A 23,873-nucleotide genomic window follows, 5' to 3' on the forward strand; every position below is an offset into this window, starting at 1 on the left:
TGGCCAGCAGAGTCTGGAATGTGGACGAAAGAACCTCTTTGATTTTACAAGCAGCTTGATCACCGGGGAAAAGTTGGAAGCATGTCACAAGTGAAACATTCCTCCATGTGTGGCGAGGCCATTCTGCCAGCGCTTGGATCTCCTCTGATGTGGTTTCCCAAACAACAGGGAGCATCTGGTGGCTGCTCAGGATGTCCCAGGTCAGGACGGTGGGAGAGGGTTTATGATTGTGTGTTGATTCTCCCTGGGATTGGATTTTCCAGGGTCTGCAATGATGCAGTTTGACCTGCTCCACATGCTGTGCTTACACTATGTCCTTAGAGATGGAGGTTGGAGCCATTTTTCTCATGAGACATTGTATTTCTGTAACCTCTACACGTACAGCAGAGTTCCCTGAAAGCCATCAACATTTTCAGATCTACCCATTTGAAAACCCTATCACCACTTTTATTTATAGATATCAAGTCAAACCCTAAATCAAACTTAAGCTGACTTTTAATATCCTTTGCTATATGCAGTTGAAAAACCAGTCAGTTCCTATGTTTCCTGAAACAGAGATAGATAGAGGTATAGATACAGATATAGATATAGATATAGATATAGATATAGATATAGATATAGATATAGGTATAGGTATAGATGTAGCTATAGATACAGATACAGGTACAGGTACAGATAATGATATAGATATCAAGGAGGAAAAAAAAAAACCCGAGTAATGACATTGAAAAATTATTCTTATTGGTCAGATGTATCTGATAATTTCTTGGTTCTCTACTTAACCCTAATTGGATGGATTCTTGACATCTAGGCAGGAGAGCAAGACTGCATCTACCCAGAGATGGTTTTCATTGTTCTGTTGAGCAAGCTGCTGCCGCCCTAGATACCATGCATGAGGATCCTTTACGATTTTTTGATGTTTACTGCTGCATTAAATAGTTAATCCATTTGATAAATATTTACAGAGTGCTTGCTCTGTGCCAGTCACTGGTGGACAGGCTGGGATGGAAAGCTGCCCTGAGGGCATCTGGTGGGGTGGAAGAGGCTGTGGGAAATCCCAGGAGTGGGCATTTTTCAGGGAGAGGTTTGGCAGGAGAGGCCTGGACTGAGGGGAAGGTGGCGCCAACATGTAGGCGGCACTGCAGAAGCTTTCCTTTCTGACAAGATAGCAGGATAGTTGTTGGTCGGCTGACCCATTAACCAAAAAATTGGTTCAAATGGGGAAATGTAAAGAAATTATACTTATGTTCTTAAACATTTTGTCATTTTGTTTTAACTTAAGCCTTGAAAACGTTCATTTTTTTCACTGGTTTTGTGGTGGGAGTGAAAGCCTTTTCTTTCAGGGAAGCCGATTGGGCTTCCATAACCTTCACAGAAACCACAACTATAATGTGATGACTTTAAATCCAGTTTCTTTCTTTTTCTTTTTTCTTTTTTCGATTCAGCAGAATTTGAAAGACCCATGTGAAGCAGTCTGGGGGCAGATTTTTGTGATTTTTTTCCCTCATCTTTTACAGTTGTCTGCCCACACCCAACTTGGCAGCCTATCGTAGCTAGTAGCTAAATTAGTCTTCATGAAAACAACTTAACTTTTATTCTCATATTTCGTTGGTTAACACAACATGTAGCCACATGTATTGATTGAAGTAACAGAACTACTGACATAAATAGGTTTGAGTATAAATACTGTTGACCCTTGGTAAGCGTACCCTCAACTATGGGAACAGACACGTGTGGGTGACCAGAGGAAGCCCTGCCTGCCTGGAGCAGGAGCTCGGGTGCCAGGCCATGTTGTTCCAGGGACGGGGGTGGCATCAGCTAATCCAGCTCCACGTGGGGGTGGCCAAGGGAGCCTCTCTGTATAGGAGCATGGAGTGGCCTGGGGGTGTGCAGAGCAAGAACACAGAGGAATTGATGAAAGATGGTCAGAGACGTATGAGGAAAACTGGGAAAATACGGCTGCAGAGAAGCATTTAGAACCTCTTTTCATAATTACCTCTGTTTGTGTCTGTCTCCTCTCCCACGCTGACTTGAGGTCAGGGATGGCTTATTGTACACCATTGTATCTTCTTCTAGTCCATTCCCAGCACTCGAGAAACCTCTCATAAATATGTTTGAGTGGGGCTTCCCTGGTGGCGCAGTGGTTGAGAGTCTGCCTGCCGATGCAGGGGACACGGGTTCGTGCCCCCGTCCAGGAAGATCCCACATGCCGCGGAGCGGCTGGGCCCGTGAGCCATGGCCGCTGAGCCTGCACGTCTGGAGCCTGCGCTCTGCAACGGGAGAGGCCACAACAGTGAGAGCCCCGCATACCGCAAAACAAACAAACAAACAAACAAAAAATGTGTTTGAATGAATGAAAGTCTGTGTGTTTTCCACGGGGCTGTTGACAAAGAGTGAGCAATCCTTATGCACAGTGAGTCTCTCCCCTGGAAGTCACGGGTCAGCAGACTGTGGGCCACCTGATCACGTGTGTTCTGTGTCTCGGCTTTACCCCACTGACAGCGTGTGTGTGAACTGAGATCATTGTTCAGCTCACATTGCATGTCAGCCTCCCTCCTCTAAGCCAGCATCCTGGTGTCTTCCAGGTACAACTGGGTGGGAAGGTGACAGGTATGATCTTGGTGGACCCAGCTATAGTGATATGAAAGAAAAGCTATAATTGTTCATGAGTTTTCATAAGTCAAAGTCTTGGTTGGTTCCCACTACATGTTAGCATAGTGACTTCTCTGCGGGCAGTGAAACACTAGATCATTAACGCTAGGATATGTTAATGTGGAAAAGCAAGTCCAATCATCAGAACTATAATATTGCAGTTAATGTAATTGGTTCATTCATTTATTATTCATTTGTTTTATGAATGCTGTCTGTTACATGGTCAATCAGTCTCCATTCACTGGGTAAGCAAGTCATCGCCCTCTCTGTTTCTCTATAAGCTTGTGACTCCTGGTCTGCTCTGTGAGAGTGGCAGAGAACCAGGTATCACCTGTGCCACCTTTTGTGTTTAAGATGTGATTTAGGTTAGCATAGTGTGCTAGGACCTGGATGAGGAGATGAGAAGCCTGTAATGAGTGTCCTCTCCCCTCCTTTCCCTTGGGCAGCTTGGGAATGAACCACGATGACGACCACTCCTCCTGCGCTGGCAGGTCCCACATCATGTCGGGAGAGTGGGTGAAAGGCCGGAACCCCAGCGACCTCTCCTGGTCCTCCTGCAGTCGAGATGACCTTGAAAACTTCCTCAAGTAAGTCCTTGAATTTTTCTGTACAATCAATGCAATAGAAAGTACTACAGTGCTTCCTAAATACACGATAGTTGGAGTCTCAGCCAGTGTGAGCAGAAGTGAATCTCTTAGAATTCCCAGCTGGTCAAGCTTCCTCCCAAGTGTGCATCTGGTATGACACTGGGCATCCAGCTGGTGATCATAAATCTTATCGATGGAAATGTCAATGCAGTGACTGTATCTTGACAAGATTTGGGCACCACCCTAGTGACACACTTTGGCTACTGTAGAACAGGGCATTTCCACAACACTCAGGCTGCTTCCCTGGACAGGAGTCCATCTGCTGGGAGGAGGGCTTGCTCACCGTCCTCACGTGTGGGACTGGGATGAGTTTATCTCATAACCACTTTCTTTCCAGAATGTGTCTGCATCACTCCATTCTCAGACTTCCATGGGAGAATTGGCCATCTATGTCAGAACTTTGTCAAACAGAGTCTGTGCTCATATATACTGTGGATCCCTTAGTGTCAGGACCTCAGGGCTAAACTTACAGGTTTGACAGGCAGACCCTGATTGTTTCACCACTTAATTGCATCATCTCTACACCCCATGGTGACTGAAGGGGTCAGTGAGTCTCTCCTACACACAGAGCTTTATAGTCCAATAACACAGTGGAGTGCCCAGTGAACTCAGGGACGAGGACCAAAGGCATCACTCTGGCTTCATCCTGGGTATTCTTTCATGAGATTTCCTGTGGTTGGGAAACTAAGTGGTACACAAGGCTTAAAACTGGGCTCATTAGGGACTTCCCTGGTGGTCCAGTGGGCAAGACTGCACGTTCCCAAAGCAGGGGGCCCAGGTTCAATCCAGGGTCGGGGAATTAGATCCCACATGCATGCCGCAACTAAAGATCCCACATGCATGCCGCAACTAAAGATCCACGTGCTGCAACTAAGACCTGGTGTGCCAACAAATAAATAAATAAATAAATAAATAAAAATAATTTTTTTAAATGGCCTCATTAGTTTTAATGTAGTCTATTTCCTACTTAGTACTTGTATCACCAAATCATAATGCAGTGTTGGAAGCCACTTGACATTATTTCGTTTTACCCAGAAGGGGCAGTGAAACAAAGGTATTTTCATCTGCTCACATATGCAGTACTGGTCCCACTGACTTTGTTGAAGTGTCCCATGAGTTTGAGCCCAGGAGAGGTGAACCAGTATCAGCCTGTGTGTATTGCGTGCGTGCAACTCTTTTCTTCAAGAATCTTGGCAAGAGGCTGGGTTTTCTTTACTACCATCTGCCTTGTTTTAGGAATTAAAAAATAAAAGCATTCAAGTATTTAACTCCTAAAGGAGCCACAGCCACACAACCCCCAGTTTAATTTTTCAGAGCTGTTCTCAACATCTCTGAACATTTCTGTCCTGGTTGAAATCCCCAAGTCCTTTGCACAGTGTGCCACCAGCCAACTTTCATGGCCAGGTGGGGCACCTGGACCAGCCAGCAGCCATGGCCTGACAGGCCCCCCAAGAAAATCTACAGAATTGGAAATAAGCTTGCCTATTTATTTATTTATTTATTTATTTAAAAGAAAACAACCCTACTCCAATTGTTTCTTTATTCATAGTGACTTTTGCTAAAGCCACATTCTAAGAAAATATCATAGGACTCCATTTCAAAAGCATTTTCATCCAAGAAAGCACTCAGACTCCCTGGCAAAAATACATTAGCCATGTGGGTGATACGCCCAGGCCCTTTCCTAGTTGCCCAGTTCTCATGGCCTCCGGAGTAAAGATCTGCATTCAGCTATGTGGAAAAAGAGCAAAAAGTGCAGCCCATGTGTCTGGTGCCTGGTCATCTCCCCATAAATAATTTGGAGGTTCCTACTTCTCAGTGACTGAAAAAGGAGAATAAAAACCTGGGTGGTACATTTGCAAACCATCTTGCCTCTCGGCTGTTTCAGGTCAAAAGTTAGCACTTGTTTGCTGGTCACAGACCCCAGGAGCCAGCACGCGGTGCGCCTGCCCCACAAGCTGCCAGGCATGCACTACAGTGCCAACGAGCAGTGCCAGATCCTATTCGGCACCAACGCCACCTTCTGCAGAAACATGGAGGTAAGCAGCCTCGGGAGGGGAAGGCTGGCTCAGGAAGGAGCGCCTGGCTTCTGTGGGAGGATACAGGCATTTACACTCCACACACACACACACACATAAACGTATGTGCATACATGAATGCACATACATGCACATGCATATACCTCATGAGCAACTTCACGGGTCACCCAGAGTGAGACACACACACACATGTGCATGAACACGTATACACAAATGCACACATAGGCAGGGGGATGGTTCAGAGTTACTGCTGACACAAATAGCCTAATGTTTTATTTTGTTTTGTTTTTTAATCCAAAGGTGTTTCTTTCTTAGTAGCCTGATGTCTTAACATGAAAACATTAAGACACTAGGCAAAAATATATTAGCCTATTCTTGGAGGTGTTATCAAACCCGGCACAGATATAGAAGAGAGCTAAAAACTACTGGACGTTGGAGAGTATCATATTGAGAACACTTAACAAATAATAAATTGATTATATGATAATAGTATTAATAACCCCATTAAAATGTTACCATTTACTGAACAATGCCACATGCTTTGCCTGAAAGCTTCCAATGTGCCTGATACCAATTAACCCTTACCACAGACTCCCGAGGTTACTCTCCCCCAGGGTACAGATGATAACATCAAGCCTCAGGGGTGAACTGATCATTCAGAATGGCTTGGCCAGTAAGTAAGTAGAGGATTTGACTCAAGTCTGTTCACCCCCAGAGTGTGTACTTTGTCACCGTACTGCAGACAGCTGGGCCACTTCTGTGTGCGGAGGGGATGTGCCCAGGCCCTGGGGCAGGCTATCTCCATGCTGGGGCCCCAGGGGAGGGCCAGAGCAGCCTGTGGTTCAGCCAGCAGTTGGCAGCTGGCTCAGGGATGGATGCGGAGCCGGCACCATCATGGGACAGGAGGACAGGAGCAGGCGAACCAGCCGGGCATGTGTGGGACTCAGGAGCCACCCAGTGGCAGTCGACCTGGAGCTCAGGGCAGCATCTAGTCCCAGGGAGGCAGCCTGCAGGGCTGGGTGGGTGCCCAGAGCAAGAACTCAGGACGGGAGCAACTCCAGGACAGATGGATAGACCGGGACTGTGCCTTCAAAATGAGACCCCGGGATCCCGGCCAGCACAGCAGGTCAGCCTGGACTCCAGGAGGCGGGATACTGCCTCTTGAGCATTTCCTGGCTATGCGTGAATGGGTTCAGGAAATCTGGGTGGAATCTGCAGGTGGGGCACTGCCTGCCATTGTTTGGGGTATGGAAAAAGGCTGTGCCTCACAAACAAGCTAGCACCTCCTGCTAGCTGTTTCCTCAAAGAGCATTTATTCACAAGGTTGTCCTGAGTCTTCCTCTTCCATTCCCCTGTGGAGGTGCCAGCAAGGGTCTCTTCCAGGCCCTGGTAACAGGAAGCTGTCTCCCACTTCACACCCAGCCACGGCTGGGTTGAAGGACACCTCCCTGGGGAGATGGGACCAGCCCCCAGATCCGATCATCCCCAGTGGTCAGCTGCGATGTCTGGTGCTCACCACCAGCCTTGACCGTTAAGGCTTGACCATTGAGGCACTCATTCATGTACCATAGGCTGGCCAAGAGGCATCCTGTTTGTCTGTCCCAGGCTTCAGTCACTTAAAGTGCAGGATGGCACAGAACTATCAGAGAGGGCAGGTTTCAGAGGGTCTTTTGATGGTGTGGTGACACCAGGAGATCCATGTGCATGGTACCCCAGTGGAGGATGCCGAGCATTCGAGAAGGGTAGAAGTGCCCTGGACACCCAGAATGGAGAAGAGGGAAGCGCCCAGCTGAGTCAGTCAGCGGACACACAATGGCCACTCTGCCCACTGTGGAGTCTTCCCTGGCCAACAGGATTAACTGGTGTGGGAGCTGGACAGAGGCTGCCTCCTCCCAAAGAGCCGCAGCCATTGCCTTCTAGGAGCCAGGCTGTTGCACATCAGTTGGGTGAGGAGAGATCGGAGGAGGGAGGTACAACTACTGGTAGCTCGTGATCTTCTAGGCTAGACTCTTTCCATGCACTGTCACATGAAACCCTGACTGAAACCCTTGAGGGCAGGGGCTTTGAACTCCACTGAGCAGATGAGAAAAGAGAGGCTGAGAGAGGCTAGGTAATGGACTAAGGTCACTCAGCCAGAAAGGGATGGGCTGGAGACCAAGCCCAGGTGTGACTATTCCTGCAGGAGAAAAGGCAGGCTCCATTCATTCAAAGACAGATTCCAAAGGAGAGAAAGGTAACCTCGTATTTTATTTTCCTTCATTAGCATCCTTTTGTTTGAAGAGGACAGTGAGAGGTCAGCAAGGCATGTTTAGCTCAGCTGTGTTGCTCCTTTCTCCCTAGAAGCTCAAAATACGACTATATAAAGTGAGATCTTTTGTTTTGTAAGTTAAAATGCAGCTGAACATTTATTCCTACAGCTCACCAAGGACCACAAAATATGCCTTCCTGCTTGCCTTTTCCTTGAGAATTCCACCAGTACCAAAACAAAGTTGACATTTTCCTCCCCAGATCCTAGCAGTGTTAGCGACCAGGGTTCTTGGCCTCCTTAATCAATAGAAACTGATCAGAGACCAGACAAGAAATTCAGGCGAGGCTTTACTGGGGCCCCTGCTACAGCATGGGGGTAGTGAGAACAAGTAACAGGTTCCTTTGCTTGCTCGCTCCCTGAGGGTTCCTTATTTGGGGTGAGGGTAGGGACGGATCCAGGGGTCGGGCTGTAGGGGTGGCCTAGGTGATTTGACCACCCCTTTGGTGGTGGTGTGTGCAGTATCCTGCTTCTGCTCCCGACACCCTGTTTTTGCTCCTGGCTGTTCAGAAGTGGCAGTTGATTTGCTTTTGTCTTTTTGTATCTTGCTGTCCAGAATTTGCCCCAACTGCGCATGCACACGGTTTGTTTGTTTGTTTGTTTTTAACTAATTAATTAATTAATTTGGCTGCGCCGGGTCTTAGTTGCTGCATGCGAGATCTTTTAGTTGCGGCATGCGAACTCTTAGTTGCGGCGTATGGGATCTAGTTCCCTGACCAGGGATTGAACCTGGGCCCCCTGCATTGGGAGCGTGGAGTCTTAGCCACCAGACCACCCAGGAAGTCCGCGTGCAGTTATGTGTAGTCCCTTATAGTTTCTTTGTATTTTGTTGCTTGAGGAGACATTTGTCCAGGTGCAAGCACTGCAGCAGAGGGTCCCAGGTCCCAGGTCCCAGGCTGTCTCAGCAGGAGTGACTCCTTAGAGGTGTGGAGGTGCTCAGCTGACTCAGCAGCAGCCTTAGCTGGTGGTGATCATCCTGCTTGCAAGGCTGGTGGTGCTTCCTTCAGCACAAATCTACCAGTTAGAAAGCAGTAACTTCTCACGCTGGAGAAAATGTCATACTAATACCAAAGAGGCACTGGTGGATGAGAGAGGCAGTTGCCTGCTGGGACCCAGGACTTGGGGATGCTGCCCTAGGCCTGGGACACATCGTTGGAATCCCACCCTATGGGATTCTAAAGCTCGCTTGATTGGTGTTTTGCTCATTTGTGCGCTTATAGGTCTGTGTTTCAGTTGATGTGCAGCATAACAGGAGGCACACATATCCTGTAAAACGGACTCTGGTGCCGGGATGAGCCTCGTTCTCTTCCTCCTGGTCCTCATCCTCTTATTCACTCCCTTTCATCTCTTCTGTTCCAGTTCTACTTGTCTCCTTCCTCTTCCTCGAACCCACAAGTCACGCTCCTGGTGGGGATACACTCTGCTTCCTGCTGGCTGTTTCCTCTACTCGGGCGGTCCTCTCTCAGTTGTCCACGTGACTGAGCCCCTCATCTTTTTTGAGTTTTTTGTTTGTCCGTTTGTTTGTTCAAATGTAACCTCCTCAAGGAAGCCTACCACCCTATTTAAAATTGCCATCAGATAACTCTCCCCTGCCACCTTTGTGGCACCGAGATCTCCTGATCCCCTAAGGGAAAACCCTGCTTTCATAAACTTATCATCTTTTAACATGCTATATAATTTGCTTGTTTATATGACTATTGTTTTGATAATCTCCCTCTTCTAGATTTTAAATCCTTCAAGGGCAATAATCTTACTTTTCCTCAACAATATTTTCCAACTGCCTCAGACAGTGCCTGCCACATAGTAGATGTTCAAGTATGTGTTGCTCTGAAATCCATTCATGACCCTAACAGTAAATTTAAGTTCTTATGTGACTTCACGCAACCACTGATGAGACTGGACAAGTTCACAGGTGAGGGAGAAACCCTTACAGGCCTCCCTGTAAAATGAATTGGCTCTCTAAGCCTGAGTCCACATTTCTCCATCTGGTTCATCAACATACATGTAAGACTCTGTCAAATATCTTGCAAGGGTTCATACAGACCTTTCCTATGGCTTCCTCCCAGGACAGTATGAGTCTGGTAGTGAGAGACTGCAGCTTGCTTCCTAGTGGCCGTGTCTCTCTCTGTGCATTAATTAATACCCTCATTGTTAAAATCTGAGACTCCTGGTGAATTAATACACGTAAGGTGCTGAGAACTGGGTCTATCACAAAGTAAGCACCCAATCATTTGAGCTGATGAATGTGTTACTGTTACCTTTCTGGATAACACTGGCTCCCCACTGTGGGGGCACAGAACTAATCTATCTTCGTACATCTCCAGGATCAACATTTTTCTATACTGAACTCCTCAGGGCCATGAAAAATTAAGCATTATACAAAACTCCAGAGACCTTCAGCGCCAACCGAAATGTCGTGTAATCCAATGCCCAATTGATCTCTATTACCATCATTATTCTTTAATGCCCTTGAGGATTGAAATGGATATCATGTAATGAAATGATCATGGTCCCAATATTGCCTTTAAATTTCTTATCCTGACATCTGCCTTCAGCCAAGATGGAGTATCAGGGACCAGATTTATCTTCCCACCTGAAGCAACTAAGAAATCAGATGAAATATATGAAACAGTGATTTTCAAGACAGTGGCCATCAAGCAAGGAAGGACTGTGGTCCTTGGGAGATGTGAAACAAATGAGGTGAACCCTCTGATTGTCCTGGCTTACTGCCTGGGCCATCTCCAGGCTGTGGCATAGAGAGGGAGGGCTGTGAAGAAGCAGCAGACTTCTTGAGTTGAAGAAACAGAGCCAGGAGTACTGGGAGGCTGGGGCAGCTAGTGTTCACAGAGTAGAGTACCACAGACAAAAGAGCTTTACAAAGAGAGAACCTCAGAAATCTGCACAGGATCTGCACAGATCTTCAGTTTAGTACTAGAAACACATGTGTGTGAGAAAACTACCCAAGGCCAGGAAAAGAACCATCTGAAAATCTTAGAGGGAACAATCTCTGAGGCTCACATGGGCATCAGGTAGTGTACACAGAAGGGTGTTGTATCAGTAGAGTGGCAAAACTAGCCCCACGCTAAATGCTAATCTGGTCCCACCCAATAAAGCTTAAAAGCAAAATCTGAAAGGATCAAACTGTTTCCAAGTAATTTAGCCAAGTCCTAGAACAAAGCTCAAAAACATTTATAGAAATACAAAAACAGCACTCAGTAAAATAAAATTCACAATGTCTAGCATCAAATAAAAAATTACCAGGCCTTCAAAGGAGCAGGAAAATACATCCATAATGAGGAGAAAAATCAATCAAAAATGACCTAGAGGGCCTCCCTGGTGGCGCAGTGGTTGAGAGTCCGCCTGCCGATGCAGGGGATACGGGTTCGTGCCCCGGTCTGGGAGGATCCCATATGCCGCGGAGCGGCTGGGCCCGTGAGCCATGGCCGCTGGGCCTGCGCATCCGGAGCCTGTGCTCCGCAACGGGAGAGGCCACAACAGTGAGAGGCCCGCGTACGGGAAAAAAAAAAAAAAAATGACCTAGATATGACACACGTGATAGAATTAGTAGACAAAGGCATTAAAACAGTAATTATAACCATATTCCAGGTTCAGGAAGGTAGCAAAAAGAAAGATTGAACATGTTAAGTAGAGATATGGAAGATATGGAAAAGATCCTACTGGTATTTCTAGAAATGAAAAGTACAATATTTAAGATGAAAGATACCCTGCTTGAGATTTCTGGCAAATGAGAGATTGCAGAAGACGTGACTGCTGAAGATAAAGCAGTTGAAGCTATCCAAAGTGAAACACAACGAGAAAAAAGACTGAAAACAAAGAGAACTGTGGGACTTGAGGTGGCCTGAGACATATGTGATTGATGCCCTGAAGGAGGTGGCAGAGAGAGGACTAAAATAATATTTAAAGAAGTACTGGCTGACAGTTTTTTCAAATTTGTTGAAAATTACAAGCCCACAGATCCAAGATGCTCAATGAACCCCAAGAAACATGAAGAAATCCAGACCAAAGCTCATCATAATCAAATTGCTTAAAAGTGGTGATGAAGAGAAACTCTTAAAAGAGCCAGAGGAAAAAAGACAAGTTATGTAGAGATAAACCAAGGTAGGAACGACAGCATATTTCTCGTTAGAAACAATGCAAGTGAAGAAAGACCGTGGAGCAACATCTTTAAAGCACTGAAAGAAAAAAAGCCTGCCACCTTAGAATTCTACACCTTTTTAATAGGAAAAAAAAAAATACTACCAACTAGATGCCATGAAAAAGAAGGACAACACTCATAGCCAGGAGTTTTAGGGGAATGAATATCGTGAAGACATTACAACTCCAAAAATCTGGAGGAATTTCTTAAAAACCACACACATGCATGCCAGTTGGGAACGATGCTGTCTGTGTTCCCAAGTCCTGGCTCCCCCAAGGCTGTGTCCATGAGGAGGACTTCCCTGGCAACCCCCTCAGCTTGCATTCCTACACCGGGCCTTCGGGGGTAGCTTGGAAAAGCACAGAAACATTAATGAGGCAAGTGGGTTGTGTGTGCGTGCATGTGTGTGAATCTTCTGTCTTAAAACATTTCTAGAACTATAAACCTATTACAGAAAAGAAAATAATAATGGGGTGTAACACAGTGTGGACACTGCCAAGGGAATAAAACCACAAAACACATTGGTGCTTCGGGAGTTGAACATTTTTCTTTTTCTGGAATACAGACCATAAAAATAAGAAGAAAAGAAACTGGATAGATTATATTTTGAGAAAAATACTAACCACCGTGACTCCTGGTGGGCAGCCTTCATTTTGCTGCTGCTTCTTACGAGGAACAAAATCTTATCCTTGGCGGAAGGTAGAGGATAACGGTCTCGGGATCACGTTTCTCATGGACGCATCTTTGTTATTGTGTAAAAAGCAGGGGTTCTGAGCTAGGGTCTGCAGATAGATTTCAGAGGATTTGTGAACAGGGATAGGGAAACGATCACATCCTTATTTTTCTCCAACCTGTAACCAAAATGAGTATTTCCTTCCATTATGAGTGTGGGCAACAAGCCACAGCAGTCTCAGCAGTACCTGTGACTGTCACGTGATTAGGAATCACAGATCCTTTTCATACTGCATGAAAGTTGTAGCAGCTATTTGGAATTATCATTTACACTCATGACTAGTTCAAAATTACAGTCGTTATTAGACCTAGGGCCAGATCTTATATAATGTGTTGACAAGGAAACACGTGTTACTATATTACAAATTTGTATTTTGCATTATATTTGAACTTAATTGTTTTTTGCTAAACTTATGTATTTTATAATTATGCACTGACCAGTATTATTCTGAGAAGGGTTCAGAGGCTCCACCATATACTTCAGAGTACAAGGCCAGGTGCTGGGTGCTCGGCAGTGGCCAGTCAGCATTTGCTCCCCAAGGGAAGGGCTGCCTTTCTGTGACTATTCCTCTTCTTTAGGTGGAATTTCCAATACTGAACTTCCTTCTTATTGGACTTCTGTGTGTGTTCTTCTTTTGGCATTCACAATTCGTAACCATTTTAAGACCAAACAAGAACCACTTCCTTATCCAAGGGTATAGGGTAAATAACTTTGGAAAAACATTACAGTTGCTTTGGGAGCAGCCTAGCTTCAAATATTTCTGCTCTCTTAAACATTTGCATACCAGAGAATGAAGAAAAATTAAAATACAGTCCATTTTCATTTCTAGGGCTCTGGAGATCCCCACACCATCATCATTGCATTTTTCATGTCTGTCTGCAGAATGCGGGTATTGTAAGGCACAAAGCTGTGTGTGGAAATATGAACTACCAAAGGAAAAAAATTGGCATCAGTAGCTGGCATTTGTTGCAGAAGTTATTGGCAAATATAGCTGTCTCCTCTTTTAGCCAATGGTAATGTGATGGTTTTAATTCAATAAAGCATTTCAAGAAAGTCCAAACATTAAAAGTTATAAACATTGGATGGTAAATATTTATTAGAAAGGGGAAATGAACTTTATGCAATTAGCCCAATCCATCTTTTTTTATGATTACAAGTTCCTCCTGTCTACGTCAGCAAAGTCACTTGCAAAGTAAAGTCATTATTTAACAAGATTTAAAGCTATTTAAGCTCAGATATTCTGCCAGGTGAAAGAGAGGGTGAGAAGGCCGGAAGTAGTTATTATCAGCTGAGAGGAAGAGTGTGCCATTGCTACTGGAGACAGAAGCAAGAAGTGGGGAGTTAGGGCAACGTTCTGCCAAGGATCATGGCATCACAAAGCGCTCAACCCTTTTCAATATGAAAGAGAAATTTATCTGTCCCCCCTCCTCACCTGGTTCCTGGAGATTCTTAGTTGAAAGGTGCTATGTAATGACCACTCGTCCCTCCATCCTTCCTGCATCTCAGCAAAACATGCCACCATCACTGCTCCAAAGCACACGCCTGACTGCCCCACGGGGAAAGGAAGGTGCTGGGAAGTGATGCATAACGGCCTCATTGGTTGACTTGAGCAGGGGTGTGCCAATGTGTCATGGCGTGCACAGTGGACTGAGATGTGCATATTATGCTGTTTTTTAAAAAAAATATTGAGCACAGAAGCTATAAGCCAGTTGTTGCAGGAAGGCAACAGTGTCTAGAATGGTAATCAGCATTAGAGGGTCTTATGCATCCTTTTCTACCTAACGTTCGCTCCTTTGCTCTTTTCCATTTAATTCTCCTGGCCTTCAGCACACCATGGAGGTGCTGTCCATATCACACAGTGGTTAAAAAGATGGGTTCTCCAGTCATGCTGCCCAGGGTCATGTCCTGCCTCCATCTCTTGAGCATGTTACATAGTCTCTCTATGCCTCCGTTTTCTAATCTGCAAAATGGGAAAAATAATTCTACTTACAGAGCATAGAGTTGTTATGAGGGTTAAGTAACAAATGAACTAGAGCACTTAGCACACAGTAGGTGCTCAGTAAACGTTAGCTATATCATTTTTTCCATCAACTCATTTCCTGGAGTCAGTGGTAGAGGAGATGCTGTTTAGCTGACAGTCTCGTTGCCTGGTCCTTTTCTGCATCTGTCCCTATCTGTCCTCACCACTCCTCCTGCTACTCTGGGAGCCTGTAACCTCCAGGAATTGCTCTCCAGGGTCCAGTGTCTCTCTTTTGGTGTGCTTCCAGTCCCGAGGCTGGGAAGCTTCTTTCTGTCCTTTCCCAAGTCCCAGGGAGACTCTCATGGTCATCTTGATGGATGGAGATCCCTGTGGTGTCCAGGAAGCTCAGGGTGTTGGAATTCCATCTTGGAACCAACAGTATTCTTTTCTCTAATGTTGGTCGTTTCTAAACTTGGTGGGTCATTAGACTCTCCTCCAGAGAATGGCAGCAGTGTGTGTGCCTCACTCCGGACCTTCTGTGTTAGAATCTCTGGGGGATGGGCTTCAGCTATTTCTTTTTATTCAGCTTCCCCGGAGACTCTCAGGCTCAGCCTGGTTTGGGAACTTCTGATCTAAATGAAACCTGCCCCTTTAATGCCAGTGTACCTGGCGGGGGGCGGTGGGGTGGGGTGGGGTGGGGTGGGGGTGGGGGGTGGCTGGTGGAACAGGAGCCTTGCCCTGCTCCTCTCAGAGAGACAGGGCCTGGCTGGACGCCAGGTCGAAAGCCGCCTTGCCTGCCTCAGTCTCGGCTTCCTGCCCAGCATCTGCCACCTCTCTCAGAACTGTTGAACTTCGGCAGTAGATGGCCCCAATTTTCCGAAAGTGTTTGAACCTTTGCAGTGGACTGCCTCCTCACAGAGCTCTCCAGACTTTGCAAGTTGTGTGTTATCCTTCACTTCTTGCCCACCCTCCTTGCCAGCTGAGTGCCAAGTGCCCCAGCCCTACCCTCACCCAGCAGCCCCCACCCCCAGGTGTCCCCAGCCAGGTGACAGTCTCTGCAACCTTCAGGAACATGGAAGGAGTGACCAGCCTTCCAGAAGTGGGGCTGGCACGCTGGCCTGGGGGAAGGCTTCAAACCACAGTAGTTATGTGTGGAAATTTTGGATGAATAATTTTTCATCCAGCTCTTAGCATTTTATCTCCCTTTTGGCTTATGTTATCACCAACAGATTTCTGAGGGCTTTTACATAACCATTCCCTTCAGTATTGTCTTGAGTCAGAGCTGCTCTTCAAACAGTGCATGAAGAGTGTCAAAATAACCTTGAGAATACTTAGGAGGGAGACCACCAGGTGAAGAAAACGACAAATCCTTGAAGGCATGAGCAGCCGTGTCTTTGTCCTGGGAAATTCAGACCTTCCCCGCATTTCCATGGTACTCCAAGGAAGGAAGCTCAGCTCAGGCTTATTTGTCATGCAGCGCCTTGAGGACTTCTGCAGCAAAATGTTCTTGGCCCGACTTTCAGCAAACCCTAAATGTGGCTAGTGAGGTAACAGATGCTAGAACCAGGGAGCCATTTTCTTTTCCTTGCTCTTTGGACTGGACCCATGGCTTTCCATTTCATTTAAGCCAAAGATTAAGCTTCCTAACAATGCTTGCTGATAAAACACCTTAGGCAGAGGGCACAGAGCAGTCCATTCCACCGCAAATAAGAGACAGGGAGGAGCTCTGAGGGCCGGCTGACAGAGAGGATGCAAGATTGGAGGTGGGGGGAGTGGGGAGAGGAAATTGGGGACCATAGGCAGTATAACCAATGGGTAAGAGTGTGTTCTGGGGTCAGGACAGGTTCCAGCCCTGCGTCTTGGGCAGGTCACTTAATTCTATTTCCTCATCTGCAAAATGTGAGTAGTGATAGTTTCTGTCTCATGAAGTTGTGTGAGTAGTAATAAGGAATTCTGGTAAAGCTTTTAGCCTGATGCCTGGGCTGGGTAAATGCTTAGAATGTGTCAGCTTTTCTCTGTCTCTGCTGAAGCCTTGCACTGCTTGACATATGAATTTATATGTTCATTCATTCATTCGTTGATTCACTCAGCATGTCTTCTTTGGGTCTGTACCATGTGCTGCCAGATGTGTGCTAATGAGAGGAGGAGGCAATAAGACACAGCTGCTGCCCCCTGGGAGTTCAGGATCGAGGGGCGAGGGGGTGGGAGGTGAGACACATGGGACTGTCAGCCACAGGACCAGTTAGGTTGGAGCACTCTTAGAACCCATCAGGGTTCTTCCTGGTGGGAATGGAGAAAAGGAGGAAAGACTTCACAAGGGTGGGGAAGAATATGGCAGGTGATTTCCTGGCTCTCTGTTAAGATAATTTAGCCCTGGTCCCTTCCCTGGCCTGAGTTCTCTTGAGGGCAGGCAGCAGGTCATGCATGCTGTCCATGCTCTGTCTCCAGTAGGGGTGAACAGCCTGCAGGGAGGTGGGCCTGGAGCAGGGCCAGCGAGGTCACCGAGTGTCTGTGGACTACGGGTAGTCAGGTGCAGACAGGGAAAAGTGCAGGGCAGGAGCTAAATAAATGTGGAGCTGTGTCGTAGGGGTTTTAGTCCTGAAGGGAGTGATGTATGGTTTAAGTCAAGATCTGTGTTTTCAGAAGATTTTGCAGGTGTGTTGAGCATGAAAAAGATTATAGTCAAGAAGACCTCTGAGGAACTATTGCAGCTGTCCACCTGAGAGAGGAAGAGGATAAAACAAGGCAGTGGCACTGAGGGTAAAAAGAAAGAATTCACTCTGGAAAAGGCACATTTGCCATTTTTAATTTGTCTAATCAATTCTTTGTAAATATGCACTGTGAGCACTAAATAATTACAACAAAGACCATCTCCACCACAGATGGTTGGTTGGTTATCTGTGTGACTTTTCAGAATTATTTTCTGAATAATCAATATATGCCTAAGATATAAAATCCAAAATTAACCATTTATATGTTTCCTTTTTCATGCTAATATTAGCATGCTACCATACTGATGTGCATCTGGCTTTTGTTTCTTAACAGTACATTTTAGAGTTGTTTAATACCAATGAAAATTGAGTTGCCCCATGTTTGTTTTTTTATTTTTTTACCACAGATTGTGTTATTTTTAAAACTTTTTATTTTGAGGTAATTTTAGACTTAAAGAAGAGTTACAAAAATAGTACAGAAAGTATACACTTTTTACCCAGCTTCCTTCTCTGTTCACATCTTACATTATCAAAGTCAGGAAATTACTGTGGTATGATGTTAACTAACATACATTTCAGATTTCACCAGTTTCCTCACTATTCTTCTTTTTCTGTACCAGGGTCCCATTTTGCATTTAGTTGTCGGGTTTCCTTTGTCTCCTCCAATCTGTGGCAGTTCCTCAGTCTTTCTGGGTCTTTCATGACCTTGACACTTACTTGAAGACTACCAGTTTGAGTTTGTCTGATGTTTTCTCGGTGCTTGGATTGGGGTTATGCATTATCGAGGAGACCACAGAGATGCTGTGGTCTTATTACTGGTGCTGTTACTCTCAGTCACTTGGTTAAGGGGTGTCTTGCAGTCTTCTCCACTGTAACTTACTGGTTTTCCTTTTGTTATTACTTTTGAGTTCATCTGCATCCGAGTATCCTGATCCCAGCGCTATTGACATCTGGGGCTGGATCATTCTTTGTTGTGGGGTTGTTTTGTGCCCAGTAGGATGTTTAGTCTCTACTGGCTATAAGTCAAGAGCATCCCCCTATTTGGGACAACCGAAAAACGTCTTCAGATGTTGCCACATTCCTCTGGGGCGGGGCGGAGGGTGTGTGTGCAAAATTGCCCCCAATTGAAAGCCATTAATGTATAAGGTAAATACCTAGAAATGGGTTAAAGGTCATTTTTGCACATTTTTTTTTGTGGTTTTATCCACCTGTAACACAATGTGAAATACACAGAAAAGTGTTCAAATCATGAATGTACAGACAGTCACATTCATTTTTCACAAACTGAACACACCAGCATAACCAACATGAAGAAGTACAGTGTTTCAACAATTCCAGCAGCCCCCCAAAGCCCCCTTCTGTTCACTAACCCCCAGTGATAATTGCTATCTTACTTTCTGATCCCACAGATTAGTCTGCCTGTCTTTGAACTTTATGTGAAATCAGGTTCATGCCTCCATTGTTGATAGATGTTGCCAGATTGACCTCCCGCAAAAGCTTATCTGTTTACCATCCCACAAACCCCACTTGGAAGTGCCCGATTCCCACACCTTCTCCCAGTCTGTCTGAGCTATGCCAATCTGAACAGTCAAGAAATGAGCCTGTTGCAAGTTGAATGGCATTTCTCTTGTAATAAGTTTGAGTATTTCTTCATATATTAAAAATATATAAAAAATTAAAGTTATGTTCTCTTTTCTGTAAACTGTCTTCTTAAATCTTTTTTATATTGTATTATTGATTTTTTTAGTAATTTGTTAGAAGTTTTAATTACTAAGGAAATTGGCTCTTTAGCTGAAATATGAGTTGCAAATGTTCTTTTTTTCCAGTTTATTTGTTTTTTATTTTGTTTATCATATTTTATGTCAGGCAGAAGTGTCCGTGTGTGTGTGTGCGTGTAAAGTGAAATATATCAATCTCTTCTTAAGGCTTCTGGTTTTGTGCCATGTTTAGAAAGGTCTTTCCCGCTCCTAAACTGTAAGTAAATTTAATTCTCATGGCTTCTTCTAGTACTTTTATGGTTTAATTTTTATGTTTAAATCCTTAATCCAGCAGTCATTTATTTTAGGGTAAGGTGTGAGGTAGGGGTCCAACCTCACTTTCCTTCCAGATAGCTACTCAGATGGCTCCATACCATTTATTGAATAATTCATTTCTCCCCATAAATTTGAAATGCCATATTTATAATATAAATTTCTGTGTGTCTTATTTTTTTAATTTTTTAAATATTTTTTAATATTTCTGGATTTTCCAGTCTGTTCCACGAGTGTAATCATGTACCTCTTAATATTTACATACTGTGGCTTTATAAAATATTTTAATACACTAAACATATGCTTTTTCACAATTGTACTGGCTATTATTTCTTGTTTATTTTTCCATATGGTCTTTAGAATCTGATTGTTTAATTCTAAATTACATTGGTATTTTAAATTCTGTTACATTAGTTTATAGATTAACTTAGGGAAAAATATATAATTTTATACTTTAAGTCTTTCTACATAGTGTTCCTTTACATCCATTCAAGATGACTTCCCTCCCTGACTCAGGGGAATTTTAAAGTTTTTTTTTTTTTAATGTAGATCTTACAAGTTTCTTAATATATTTATTCCTATGGAATTTTTTTTCCTATTTAATGGGTCTTTTATTCCATTATACCTTTGCAATTGGTTGTATTTTGTATTCATAAAGAGCTTTGATTACAGTATCTTAGTTTTATACTTAGCCATCTTACTGAATTCTTTTAGAGATTGTAACAGTTGAGTCATTTGGGTTTTCTAGTTAATATGACTCCATATTAGCCCCTAATGCTTTCTCTCACCTAAAATAACACTAACAGTTGTGATAATGGACACCCTTTTCTTCTTCCTGACTTTAATAAGAATGCTTCTGATGTTTCCCCATGAGATAGATATTTTATCAAGTTAAGGAAATATCCATTTATTTATATTTTATTTTGTTAAGAGTTTTAATAAGAGATTGTGATTGAATTTTTTTAAATGTCTTTTTAGCATCCATGGAGAGATCTGGATGATTATTATGGTTTATCCAGTCATTTTTTCCCCTAAAAGAGCCAACCCATATTTTTCTATGGTTTTTCTGTTTCCTAAATAATAAAATTCTCCTTTTATCTTTATTAATTTATTCTGTTTCCTTATAGATTTATATTGTCCCCTTTCAAACTTCTTGAAATGGACACTTAATTTATTTTCTTCTTGTTTATTAATATGAGTATTTGAGACTCTGAACATTCCTTAAAGCACTCCATTTGTCACGATATCTATGTTTTCACCTTTATTATTTTCTTCTTTATCTGCAACTGTGGTTACGACTTTCCCTTTGACCCAGGAGTTGCTTAAACTGAGATTCTATTGCTTTTACTGCATTCTATGGATTAAAAGCAAGCCAGTTGTTTCATGCCAAGGGGAAAGTGTTACACAAGGGCATGAATATCAGGAGACAGGGTTATTGAGGCCATATTAGAAGACTGTCTCATACCACTAAGTCAGGGAACTCTTTATTCTACATGGTATATCTTCTACATCAGCTATTTTCTTCTCAAATGTTGCCTCTGTCCCATTCTTTCTATTCTCTTTTTCCAGGACTATGATTAGACACATCCATCAGTATTTCTCACTCTGTCTATCATATCTCTTAACGCACATTTTTTATTTCCCTCCTCCTTTTCTCTCCATGCTGCATTCTATATAATTTCTTCATATCTATTTCCTAGTCACTAAATCTCTCTTTCAGTGGTGCCAAAAACCATTGATTTTCTTCAACAATTATATATTTGATTTTTTTAAAGTTATTTCTAGTTTTTTTCCAAATTTGCCTGATCATATTCAATAGTACCTTGCTGCTAGCTTGTTTATGTGATCTCATCTTCTATTTTTTAAGACATTTTATAGAGTTATTGTATATTCAGTATCTGATAACTCTGTTATCAAAACACTTTGAGAATTTAAATCTTTTGCTTGTTGTTTCTGCCATCTGTCACTCATGTTTCCATGCTTGATTGTGAGTTTACATTTTATTGATGATAACCATGAAATTCTGAGAGCCTGAGTGGTAGTTGCTTTTCTTCAGGGAGAATTTGTATTTATCTCAATGAAAGCCAGGAGATGCCACCAATCCTTCTAGGACTGGTAAACAGTCTTCCAGATTCCCTGGTCTAATCTGGGTGTCTCAGGTAGAGCTTGTGACCTTGCCACCAGCCCAAAACTTATTCTCCCAACTCTAGTTTCAAGATCAGCGCTGGCCCTCAGGGAAATGCACCCCTTGTATGTGCTTACCACAGATTGGAATATGTTTGTAAGTAGGTATAAATATAGCCATGTGTGTATTTTGTATTTGCTTCCTTGAATAGTTCTTTTTACTTCTGATGAGCTCAGCAATAAGAATTGTGTTTTATTACAACACCTTGCTATTTGTATAGTGGAGGAGCAGCCCAGCCTCCCTCAGGGTATCTATTCTGACATTTGCCAGAAGCAAAAGTGCCTCAGGCACACTTCTCTTTAGATTTTCTACTGTTTCCTAACTCCGTGAACATGATGAAATGAATGCATTTCCACCTCCAAACCCTTCCTTTCCATTCCCTCCACCACTCAATTTTATTCTTTTTCTTAGTGGTTAACATTTTACCTTTAAAAGTTCTTATATCTCAGTTATGTTTATCTGTTATGTTTTCTCCTCCCCCAGCTAGAAAAGATGACGAAATGGGATATATGGACAATTTCCTATTGCCCCCACCCCACTGCACCTTCTTTTCCAACCTGTTCTTATCAATATTATTTCTGCCTCACCTGGGATGTATCATCTGTTCTGTTCTCCAACTTCAATCCTCCATTGTTTTTGTTTGATTCTTTGATCAGTGCTCACTTCCAATCCTTTTATCATGAGTTTTTCATCCATTTCTTTGTTGACAGAAGTTCATCCTTTAGTATTTTCTCCAAAAGAGGATTTAACTCTTTATATGTTCAAAAATGTTTTTCTGTTACCTAAATACTTGAGCAACAGTTCAGTTGCAGGTAACTTATTGGGTCACATTTTGTTTCCTTGTGTCTTCCTAAACATTACTCTACTGCCTTCTGGCAGTGAATGCTGCTGTAGAGAAATGTGCTTGTAGCCTAATATCTTTTCCCATCATCTGTGACCTGGTCTCTTTTTTGGTGGGGAGCGGGGCAGTGGGCTGGCTGCCTAAAATATCTTTTTGCTTTATCTCTGAGATCCAGTAACTTTATTGGGACATGCCTCTGTGTTCATCATTCTTTGCCTTTTTTCCTGGAACAGGGCTTTGCTTTTCAATCTGAGTCTGAGATCTTCTTTCATTTCAGGATAGGTCTTGAATTTATATTCAAATACCTCTCCTGTTACATTACTTTAGTTCTCTTCTTTAGGAGTCCCATGCTTCTGACCCGGCTTGGGGTCCTTGACCTCCACAATCATCTGCCTCCTCACTGAAAAAGTGGAAAAATAGAGAAAGTCCATCCTGCCTGCTTCCTACTTATGCTTATGTCAGCTCTCCTTTATGTGTCTTCCATATCTGTCATTTCCTCTTAATTGTTTTGAATTATTTGTTCATTTCTATTTTTATTGTATTCACTTTTTCTCAATCATCAACTCCATGTACCTCCCTGTGTGTTCAGTAGTGTGTCTTTTCTTTATGCTGCTTTCACTTTAGTTATCATTGGTCATCTGATTTTATTTTCTGTTACATTTCTTGATCAAGTTCTAATAGCTCATATTTTATCTCCTTTGATATGACTGTCTTTTCCCTTAGTTTTGTGTATTTGCTTTTTGCAAATGCAAAGAAAAAGACACAATTACTGTGTTTTTAAAACATTAATAGTACTATGCTTGCACATTATTTTTAGCCATTCCATGATCATATTGTCTGATGAGTATTCTTCATCTGCTTTCTCCCTCCTGTTTCTTCTCCCTTTTTTATTTACAGTATCTTAGTATAGATCCTGTACTGCTTCTTTTCTACTATTGTTCACCTCTGAGTTATTCCTGGACCAGCTATTTATAGGATGTTCACGTCAGGGAGAAGGAGGGCTGCCTCCAGGCTATCAGAAACTCTCCTTAGAGGATTGTGTGTGTGTGTGTGTGTGTGTGTGTGTGTGTGTCCCAACTTACAAGGACTGCTCACCATGCAGAGTCTCTCTCCTGCTTTGAGGTATGACTTCCTGCACTTATGGTTTATCCTTATATTTCCTTGTGAAACTCTGATTTCCCTGCTTTTACCTTGTGATAAGTTGAGTCCAGATAACCTTACATCACCGTCTAAGCATTTATTTACTTATTTAATAGTTTTATTGAATTATAATATGCATACAGAAAAGTACATAAATCCCAAAGTTTAGAGCTTGATCAGTTTTTATAAAGTGAATGTACCTGTGTAGGCACCACATGGGTCAAGAATCAGAATATGAACCTTGATAAGTAAACTCCCAGTCCTGTGTTTCTGACCCAGCTCAGGGCCCTTGGTGTCCACAAACATCTGCCTCCTCATTGGAAAAGTGGGAAATATACAAACAGCTCATGCAGCTCAATATCAAAAAAAACAAACAACCCAATCAAAAGGGCAGAAGATCTAAATAGACATTTCTCCAAAGAAGATACACAGATAGCCAAAAAGCACATGAAAAGATGCTCAACATCACTATTATTA

The 23,873-nt window shown here is 43.3% G+C and overlaps 1 protein-coding gene across 5 annotated transcripts in view; it reads left to right on the forward strand.

Annotated features, from left to right (window-relative positions):
• The window catches only part of ADAMTS17 (ADAM metallopeptidase with thrombospondin type 1 motif 17), a 351,667-nt gene that overhangs the window by 190,912 nt on the left and 136,882 nt on the right, over positions 1–23,873 (forward strand). For all 5 annotated transcript variants that reach the window (XM_082617115.1, XM_082617116.1, XM_082617117.1 and 2 more), the window contains 2 exons: positions 3,099–3,239; positions 5,185–5,335. In XM_082617115.1, coding sequence (XP_082473241.1) covers positions 3,099–3,239; positions 5,185–5,335 — 292 coding nt within the window. The remainder of the gene's footprint in view (positions 1–3,098; positions 3,240–5,184; positions 5,336–23,873) is intronic.

The sequence above is a fragment of the Mesoplodon mirus genome (genome assembly GCF_964341445.2).
Source record: "Mesoplodon mirus genome assembly, chromosome: 4".
NCBI classification, from domain to species: domain Eukaryota; kingdom Metazoa; phylum Chordata; class Mammalia; order Artiodactyla; family Ziphiidae; genus Mesoplodon; species Mesoplodon mirus.